The 10,902-nt window shown below is 38.5% G+C and overlaps 1 protein-coding gene across 1 annotated transcript; it reads right to left on the bottom strand.

Annotated features, from left to right (window-relative positions):
• LOC142168103 (uncharacterized) lies at nucleotides 1-1,738 on the bottom strand. The gene is made up of 2 exons (XM_075228763.1): nucleotides 1,408-1,738; nucleotides 1-926 (listed from the first exon to the last, which is right to left on the bottom strand). The coding sequence occupies exons 1-2, from the start codon at nucleotides 1,736-1,738 to the stop codon at nucleotides 1-3; spliced, it is 1,257 nt and encodes a 418-aa protein (XP_075084864.1).
• Between the last annotated feature and the right edge of the window lie 9,164 nt (nucleotides 1,739-10,902).

Below are 10,902 nucleotides of genomic sequence, written 5' to 3'. Positions count from 1 at the left end.
TCAATGTGGATCCCATTCCCCTTCAATAACCTTCTTCAATACCAAAGAATTAGTCTCCAATATGAGAGGATGAAGGTCATGTTCAATACAGTATTCCAACCCTTGTACAATAGCCTTTGCCTCAGCTACAATATTGGTAGTTACCCCTAAGTCCACTGCCCTTGCATACACCAAGTCTCCTGCATCATTTCTACCACAAAAGCCAAGTGAACTAGGTCCAGGATTCCCTTTTGAAGCACCGTAAGTGTTACACTTATACCACCCTTCATAAGAAGCCTGCCAAGTGACTTTTTTAGTGATCAGAATGGGTTTGTATCCTTCAAATAATTTGATCATGTCAGGCCACATCACAAGTATATGAGATAACCATGGATACCTAAACCTTGCCAAGTAATGCAAAGTTTTGTTTACTTTATGAATGACTCTATTAGTAGAAATTGTTCCTACATTCCTGCTCGTGTTCCTTTTCTTCCTTAACTCCCATGTGATGATAGTTGGAGCTGCCTGAAACAAAGGCCTCAACTTTGGATAATACTTAGTATTCCACCATGCCCTTATCACTTGTTTCACTTGTACTAATGGCACATTAATCCCTGCATCCCCAAAGAATATCTTCCACACCTTTGATGCAGTAGGAGTAGTCAAGAAAATGTGATCAAATGTCTCCTTCCGTGGATGTTGACAACACCAACATCTTGAGACATGTATGTATCCTTGTCTTTTCCATAAATCATCTGTAGACAACTTATGCCTCCATAATATCCATAAGAAAAATGAGATTTTGAATGGCAAACCCTTAATCCACATGTGTTTGAACTTTGGATTAGGATTTGCACTATGTCTAAGAATCTGCCAGGCACTACTAACTATGAACTTATCTGATGAAGTTGGCATCCAGTATGGCCTGTCCCAGTATTCCTCACTGCCTTTATAATGGAAATTGTGTTTAATATGCTCAGTAATATCATCAGGAAAGCTTTGATCAAGAAACTGCTCATTTCATGCTCCTCCTTGTCTCAATTCTATCACCTCATGCAAATTCTCATCAATGGAAAAATCTAGAGGCAAAACATGATAAAGTGCTCCTAATCTACTCCAGTTTTTATGCCATATGTTTTTTGTTCCACTCTTTATTTCCCACAAAAATTTCATGTTCCACTTCTTCCCTAGTATTCAACATCTGCCTCCACGCATGAGAGCCTTCTCTAAATTGCACTACTATAGGCAGTTCCTTTTTGCAATACTTATTCCATATGAAGTTAGACTAGAAAGATTTAGTAGTCCTAAATCTCCACCAAAGTTTAGCAAATAGAGCCCTCGATACATCATGTAATGATATGAAGCCTAGACCTCCTTCTTCTTTAGGAAGACATAAGTTCTGCCAGGAAGACCAATGCCTACTCCTACCTTCTTCCTTGGTGATCCAAAATAAACGTGCAAAGATCTTATGTAAGTGCTCAAGTATATTGTCAGGAGGGTCAAGAACCGATAAGAGATGCACTGGCATGCTTTGCAACACACCGGTGATGAGTGTTGCCTTTCCTCCAAATGATAGCAGTTTTCCTTTCCAAGAATGTAGCCTAGCCTTCACCTTCTTGACAAGATCATCATAGCAGTCCTTCCTTCTTCTAGTGTAGAAGACAGGGCACCCTAAGTATGTGAAAGCAAACTCTCCTCTAGCAAAACCTGTAATATCACTAACTGTCTGAAATAATACTTGTGCAACATTGGCATGCATATAGTAAGAGCTTTTGGCTTTGTTAATCAACTGACCTGATACCTACTCATATCTACCAAGAACTGCCATGATGTTGCTCAAAGAATTAGGGTGATCTGAAGCAAATATATTAGTATCATCAAGATATGCCAAGTGGTTCAAAGGATCAGACCACTTGGGCATACCAAATACAACAAATGACTTGTCTTCAAACAGCTTGTTCAAAGACCTAGATAGCACCTCAGCTGACAAAATAAATAAGGTAGGAGACAATGGATCTCCTCGCTTGACTCCCCTTGTAGACTTGAAAAAACTTGAAGACTGTCGATTCACCAACACTGAATATCAATTATTAGATAGTAAGTTCCATACCAATTGTGTGTCACTAGATCATGTAATGTTTGAATAGGTTTCTTCAATGGAACATTGAGATACGGTTGCATAACCTGATCAGTGCCTGATGCATAGGCCACTGGCATTGACTCTATAGCTCCAACTGCCTTTGGGATAATAGCCTGCTTATCCTGCCATCTGCTCACCATGCTAGCCTCCTCTATCACCTTAACATGCTTCTCCAAAGCACCCACAACCTCCTACATCATCCTAAATTGAAGTTCATATACATTACCCAGATTAGGGTTCATTGTAGCAACCTGCCTAGAAGTTACTGTTCCATTAAGATTAGAAGCCTTTCAAGCAGTTGTTTGTGGTTTGCCCTCACTATATCCTTTAAGACCTCCATAGTAACATTCCCAACCTGTTCATTACCCAAAGTCTCCACCGGATCACCACTAGAATTGTCAAAAACCTAAACAGTTCCACTAGGGTTTACTGTTCCATTGAGGTTCTTCTTGCCAGATGCCTCCACAGCTAATCCACTAGTGATTCTAGGTTGTTCTTGTGTTCCTCTAGGACCTCCAGTTAGTTGCATAGGTTGCTGATCATTAGTCTTCTCCAAATTTTCAACCCTAGTTTTTTGCAACCTAGGGTTTACTGTAGCAGTAGTATCAACTTTGTCTGCCTGTTCCTCCTGTGTGTTGCCCCTATGATCATCGATTGCTAGGCTATTGTTTACCTTAGAATTATCTTCTATATCTTGCACTTCATCACTTCATAAAGATATACCATTTCTAGTTTCTCCAGTTGATTTAGGTGATTCAATAAAAGTCTGTGAAGGCACCTCCTGACAAGAATGATTCAGTGTAACATTGAGGGCTTCCTTTGGTGTACCAAATCTTCTATTTACCCAGTCCACCGTTCTTTCCTTAGCAACTACATCTCTAGTCCCAGTATCATTAGGATTAGGACTCCTTGCACCTACCGGATTTTCTTTTTCAAGATCCTTGCTTTCCTCCACCCTAATTCTAGTATTACTAGGATTAGTATTTATATCCTTTGCCGCTACAGTAATCCCAACTTCTTTAGGATTGGAGCTGGAATTTTCAGCATTCCTCAAATGCTTTTTCTCATGTGTCTTCTTGAATTCTTTGTCCAGCTGTTGCTTCTCCTTATCCTTGACATTACCATCTTCCTTGCCATTAGTGATCATCAATGTTGGTTGCTCAATTTGTTCAACTTCTAAAGCATCAAATTTGTTCTTTGTTGCTATTGCATCTTCAATGATCTTCCCTTTCACTTTGCCATCTTCCTTCTCCTTTACATTGTTAATTATGTGACCATTCTTATCTCTTTGATACCTATTCTTCCTCCTTTGCATCCACTCTTGCCTTGCCGGATTAGGAATAGGATTTTCCAATACTTTTCCACTAGTTAACACATTTGTAGTGTTAGTTGCAATACCTACCAACTCTTTTTCATTATTACCATTCTCAGCAACTTCATCAAATATTTTGTGTAATTCTGGGTGAATTACCCAGCAATCAAGCTCATTGTGTCCTTACTTCTTGCAAGTCTTGCGATATTTAGGCATATTATCATATTTATTCTTGATCCACTTAAACTTCTCAGGCCCAGACTCGTCTTCCTCTTCTACTATTTTAATTCATTGAGGAAACATAGATAATAAATTAACCTCCACCTTCACTTTAGCACAGCTAGGTCTAGTGCCATTTTGAGTTGCAAGATCAACATGTAATAGATTAGCAACTGCACTTGCCAACGAAAAGACAAACTCCTTACCAAAGAAATTAGGTGGCAATTCTGGAAAACTGATCCAAGCTACTGCAATTGGTGTTTCTTCCTCAGGCTTCCACCATGGATTCCACTTCGTGCACCTCATCTACCACATCTTACCTTGAGCTTTCAAGTAGAATACAAGCTTCCATATAAGATGAACATAATCTTCCATTAATGACAGTCATATCAACACATGATTATATTCAATTAAGCCTATAGAACAGGCTCCCTTCAGTTCATATTGAATGGGAATTACTTTACGTAGTTCATTAATCACAGGCTTCCCATAAGAAAGTTTTCCAAGAACTGCCAACTGTTAACCTTATTGCACGATCGATTGTTTAACTTCTTGTTTCTTCCGCTTAATTATAGGCTCCCTATGTAGAAACTTGATAGGTTTGATTGGTATTTTGGCTAGGGTTTGCATGGGCGCATTTAATGTTGAGGGTTGTAGTAATTTAGCATAGTTTTGGATTGGATTATGGTTGGAATTTATTATTTGGGGCTGTGGGGGTTGAAGAAGACGTCTGACCAGCCTCAAGAGGAGACTAGCCAGTGGCCAGAGAGGCCATGAATGTCTGGAGCTCGCGCAAACCTCCTGTAAATCACTAGAAAATCGCCTCTCCTAGAGAGCTAGGGTTTTGCCTCTCCTAGGAAATCCACTGGGGTTTAGGGTTCACGTTTAGGGTTTCTTTTATCAAATCCAATAGGCAGGGTGCCTAAGGCTAGTTTTTATATATATATATATATTTAAAAAAAACAAAAACAAGTGTCATAAAGTCTTACATAGTGAAGCGAATCAGTAATGAAGGCTACATAGCTCCTATTATCAAAATTGAGATTAGTACTCAATAATGATAGTATAATTTGAATTAGGAAAGAATTAAGCCATGAAAATATAAAATTTATCCAATTGAACATAGAGACCTCCAATTTGCCTCCTGCCTGTGATTGAGGCAATTGAATATAAAAGTACTCACAAGCATATGACATTACAAAAAACAACGCAAAACCATGCGCAACAGCACCATTTTGAGTTGTCCGCAATTGTGCATTACACTTGAACATGCACATTTCCATATCAATTGCACGTGTGATCCCTACATGTAACCTTGGAAACCTAGCATATACAATATCTTCAAGCATCGTATATAGCATTGGTGGTTGGCAACTCTTCCCAAATGAACGTAAACTAACCGCAAAATCCTCCACAAAACCATGACCTAAAATGGCATTTCTGGGTAGTGTTTGATTTATCAGGGGAATGCCACTTCTTGTGAGTAGGTTCCTATGATTGTTTCTTGTTTTGATCTGTAGGAGTAATTCGACACTACATAGGTCATATCCCATTAAGGTCCAACCTTTGTTGTTATAAAGTTTGCCTAGAATGTTGGCAAATCTGGGTAGTGTTGCTTGGAACTGGGTAGATGTTGTGTCCTTCCATTGAGCTTTGGCAGCCTTGTCAAATCTCCACATCCTCAGCTGCATACTAGGGCTGTGATTGGCATTAGAGACATGATGAATCATGCAAATCCAATAGACAGTTCCAAACCCTAGTGTACTAGCTTGATCTATTTCTTCCATGCTTGTGCCTAACTTTGCTTCCCCTCCAATGGAATGAGTGCCAAGTGCTAATACCACAAATTGAAAGTTAGTCAAGAGATAGGGCATGGATACAATAATGTTTCTTACAAAAAAGAAAACTATGTTAGTAAATAACACCATCATGCTCTCCTCCCAAAGGATTTGAACATAATGGTCATATGGATTTCACTTAGACTCTTCAGTCACCTTTGTAAACCCCTCATCCGCACCTCCTAATTCATGGCAACTCGTATTCTCAAGTATGGGCATTGGAGTTTGTCATTATTCATAATTTATTTTCCTTGTACATCCAATTGCATGAAACTATCACACTCAATAGAACCATAGTCAAGTGCATAATTGGCAAGATGATCTGCCAATTTATTCCCTTCCCTAAATATATGTGACACCCTAGTATTACATACATTCATGATCTCCATTAATTCCTCCACATATCCAACAATCATCCATAGTGGTTTCCAGTTTCCTTCTATAACATTTTTCAATATCATAGAATCAGTTTGCAACCAAATGTGAGTAAAGTGATGATGTGCACAATACCTTAGGGCCTCCAGAATAGCCAAAGCTTTAGCCACAGTATTTGTATTCTCCTGTATCTCCTTTCCACACGCATGTATCACATCTCCAAGCTCGTTTCTAACACAAAAACCAATAGCACTCCAGTCAGGGTTCTCCCTCGATGCACCATCAATGTTGACCTTAACCCAACCATCACTAGGAAACTCCCATAGTACTTTATGAACCTTCAATTTAGGAGAGTAGTTCTCCATCATATGCAAAAGATCAGGCCACCTATGTGGCACACGTTGAAGCCCAGGTTTTCTAACTTTGACAAGATATTGAATAGTAGATGACACTTGATAAATGACCCTACTAATTGTAACAATGTCCCCATTCTTATAACTGTTCCTCCTTTTCCACAATTCCCAAATAATTATGCAAGGCAAAGCTTAAAATATTGGTTTGAGCCTCGGTATCACCTCAACTGTCCAGTAGTTCACCACTGCTTGGTGCAAGTTTAGACCCTCGAAAGATAATACTGCAAATGAAAAGAAGTAAGACCACACACTTGCATACGACTTAAAGAACACATGCCCTTATGTTTCCTCATCTGGATATACACAACACCAACACCTAGAGGGCATGAAGTAACCCCACCTTCTAAGTTTATCATCCAATGGTATTTTACCCTTCCAAACTTTCCACATGAAGAAAGATATCTTGAAAGGAAGTCCCTTCAACCATATGTTCTTATACACAATGCTAGAATCTCTTTTTCTTCCTCTTAAGTATTCCCAAGAAGACTTGACACTAAACTCACCCTTAGACTCCAAAATCCAGGTGGCTTTATCGAGGGTATCATGAAGTATTGGAGGCTTGACATTTTCCAGAATATGCATTGCTAAATCTTCAGGTAGTATCTCCCTTATTCTATCTTCATCCCAAGCATCATTCTGAACTACATCATATATGTTATGTATTGATTCATCACAATAAAAGTCTGGAGGAGTAACAAAATAAAGTGCACCCAATCCTGTCCATTTATCAAACCAAAATAGTGATGATCCCATCCTTGGTTGCCATACAATTTGGTGCTCAATCAAATCCCTATATTCAAGTATTCTTCTCCACACATGTGAGCCATCTCTCCAAGGAACCACCATGACATTCAATTTTTTACAATACTTTTGACTCATAAATGAACTCCATAGTGTAGGTTTTGTCCAAAAATTTCACCAAAGCTTACAAAATATAGCCTTGGAAACATCATGTAATGATCTAAAACCTACACCTCTTTCTTCAAATGGCAGACACAAATTGCTCCATGAAGCCCATTGCCTGCTCTTTCCTCCAACAATATTACTCCAAACGAATTGTGCAAACATCTTATGTAGCTTTGCAATAACATACTTTGGAGGATTTACAGAAGACAAAAGATTAATTGGCATACTTTGTAATACATGAGATATGAGGACTGCCCTACCTCCAATCGACAATAGTTTATCTTTCCAAGCTTGCAACTTATCAAGAATTTTGTTGATGAGTCCTTGATAATAGTCCATTTTTCTCCCAGTATGGAATATGGGGCAGACAAGATAAGTGAAAGGAAAATCTTAACTGCGTATGCCAGTGACCCTTTGAACTTTGTTAATCACCTCCAAGCTAGTAGAATGGTGCATATAGATAGCTGATTTTGCCTTGTTGATCAGCTGCCCAGAAGCAACTTCATAAGCACATAAAACCTCCATAACAAGCTATAAAGATGTAGCATATCAGGAGGAGAATATGATAAAATCATTCGCATAAGCCAAGCGATTTATCTTTGGACTCCATTTAGGTAATCCAAAGCCACAGAAGTATAGGTTCTAGGTTCATGTGAAGTGCATTAAGACCCCTAGATAAAGCTCCAACTGTCATAATGAACAATGTAGGAGATAGTGGATCTCCTTGCTTAACACCTCTAGTAGATTTGAAGAATCCATAAAGCTGACCATAAAGGAGCACATAATACCAATTATTAGACATAATTTCATAGATAAAGCCAATGAACCTCTCACAGAATCCTATTTTCCTCAAAACCTTTGTCAAAAAAAAGCCAAGAAAGCCTATCATATGCTTTTGTCATATCAAGTTTGATCACCACATTAGGTCCTGCATTAGTTCTCGATCTTATATCAATGATGATCTCTTGAGTAAGCAAAACATTCTCCACAATGCTTCTCCCTTTACAAATCTAGTCTGTTCATCCGAGATTAAAAGAGGAAGTAGATCAACCATCTTCTCATGTTTAACCCTTGAAAACACTTTGTTGATGTTGCTTAAACTTATTGGCCTCATGTCTGAAAATGTTATGACTTCCTTCTTCTTTGGCAGTAAGACTAAGTTTGTATAAGTCACAAACTTAGGTAGTTCTTGACCATTAAAGAAAGCTCTAACCATGTCAAACACATCATCCCCAATGATATCCCAACAAGCTTGAAAGAAACACCCATTTAAACCATCCAGACCTCCAGCACTCTCCCTATTAAGCCCAAATACAACCTTCTTAACCTCCTCTTTTGTTGGCTGCTTGATGAGCTCTTCATTGTGTCCTCTTTCCACCATGCTAGGAACATGATCAAGAATGCCAAAAGTTGTAAGAACTCTATCTTCGTGGAATTGTGCATGGAAAAAATTCACTGCTTCCTCAGCCATTTGATCATTGTTTTCAAGCCACTGCCCTCCACTATTTTGAATTCTTCTTAGTTGCAACATCTTTCTTCTTCCATTAACTTGAGCATGGAAAAACTTAGTATTCCTATCACCATTATTGAACCAATTCATTCCAGCCTTCTGCTTCCAGAATTCCTCATCCAAGTGAAGATATCGAATGAAGTCAGCTTGCACCTTCAATAACCTCTCTCTATTGTGTGGTATTGGATTCAACTCAAATTGTGTTTCATGTACTATAACTAGCTCCCCCAAGCTAGCAACTTTCTGGAAAATGTTACCATAAGTGTCTTTGCTCCACAATGATAAATCTTTCTTCAACTTCTTCATCTTGTAATTAAACACTATAAATGGGTTGCCACTGAAATCCGCCCGCCAGTTTTCTTTGACAACATCAAGAAAGTATCATGTTTAATCCAGAATTTCAAAAATTGAAGGACTTCTTGATAGGTGCTAAACTAGGATCACAAGAAATGATCGTAGGACAGTGATCTGGGCCTATTTTGGATAAGTGTGTGATCTCCAATCTAGGCAGCATTTGTTGGAACTCCATATTAGCTAAACACCTATCCAACCTCTTGAAAATACAATCATCATCAGTTCTACCATTCCATCATGTGTAAATACTACCCTTGAAACCCAATTTACAAGTGTTAATTCAATGTTTAAAGTCTTCAATTTCATTCATAGATATTGGTAGCCCCCCAAATTTCTCGTCATCATCAACTATAACATTGAAATCTCCTTCAACAAGCCATGGAAGGGTCATATCTTGAGCTAGTGCATATATTGAGTCCCACAATTTAATTCTCTCAATTGCATCATATCTGGCATACACAAGAGTGATTATAAAATCCTTTTAAGTGAGGATTAAATAGCCTAAGTGTAAGTTGTTGCTCCATGTCAAATAACACTTCAATCTCATAATCTTCCTCCAAAAATAACCATGCTTTGTTGGAAACATTAACAAAAGCATGATGCATTCCCAGCTTCCTTCTATATTCTTTCAATTTGTTTGCATTTTGCATTGGCTCTATCAACCGCAATAAAATTGAATTCATATTGTCTATGGCATTGTGACAAGCCTTTCAAAAGATTTCTTAGTATCGACTGACCTTATATTCCAGATAATAGCATTCATGACTAATTACTGGATTTAGTAGGGGTCCTTCTTGTTTGTACTCCAATGCCCGTCACATTAGAGTTCTCCTTTTGTTGCTTCTTCCTCCCCCTACCCACTGATTTAACTTTGTCAATTTGTCTTGGAGATAAATCACTTTGCCTTGCAGCATTCATAAAATTCTGAGCAGTAGACTCTCTATCAAGATCTTTGCCTCCTCTTTCTTGTTGATCCTCATCTTCCAGTGCTACATTTTGATGCATAATTTGATTTGGCATAGGCTTAGGAATCACCAATTTATTAAAATTTTCTTTGTCCACCTTCAGAGGTTGATTCCTGGGGGAACTGGACACCACTGGTAATGTCTTCCCATCTTAAATTGCACCCTTAGCTTTAACAGTGATATTAGAGTTCACTGTAGCTAGGGTTTCACCTACCGGGCTAGGGTTAGGGTTAGGTATCTCTACTGTTTCATTAGCTTTGGTTGCTCTTTCCTTCTTCTTTGAACTTCCTTCATGCATTACATGTTTGTTGACAATATCATCCCCTCTAACAGTCTCATGTAATGCCTCATTAGCTTTTGTAACATAATTTTGCATTCCTTGATCATCATCCTCATCAACATCAACCCTAGCATCATTGTCCACTGATTGATCATCATCTTCTACTTGTTCCTAATCGTCTTCATCTTGAATTCTTCTTCTGAAAATTCCTCTACTTGATCACTCTATAATTTGCCCAGCTGCACGTTACCAGTTTCTTGTGTTTGAGAAGGGACTTCCTGGCAAAACTAGTTTGTGGTGACAAATCTATCTAGGTCATCACATTGTAGATCCTTATTAATACTTGTAGCATTGCCTTCATTGGTAGTATTATTATTTGCACCAAAGGCTCGATTTACCCATTGAGCAGTAGACTCCCTTTCTTTTGCAACTTCCTTCTCCTTGTCCTTACCATTAATACTTGCATTTAACTCCTTCTTTAGATGCCCCATTCCCAGGAGAAGTGGGTTTAAACACAGGCGCAATTGGATTTAAATTTTTCCTAGCACTCGTAGGATTAGGATTAGGGTTGCGATGGACGGTATCCTCCTCTACCAAGGCTAAATGCTTGT

Source organism: Nicotiana tabacum, chromosome 13 (assembly GCF_000715075.1).
Source record: "Nicotiana tabacum cultivar K326 chromosome 13, ASM71507v2, whole genome shotgun sequence".
Lineage (NCBI taxonomy): Eukaryota > Viridiplantae > Streptophyta > Magnoliopsida > Solanales > Solanaceae > Nicotiana > Nicotiana tabacum.
Note: the sequence above shows the minus strand (reverse complement) of the source record. Positions and strands in the feature narration are given on the sequence as shown.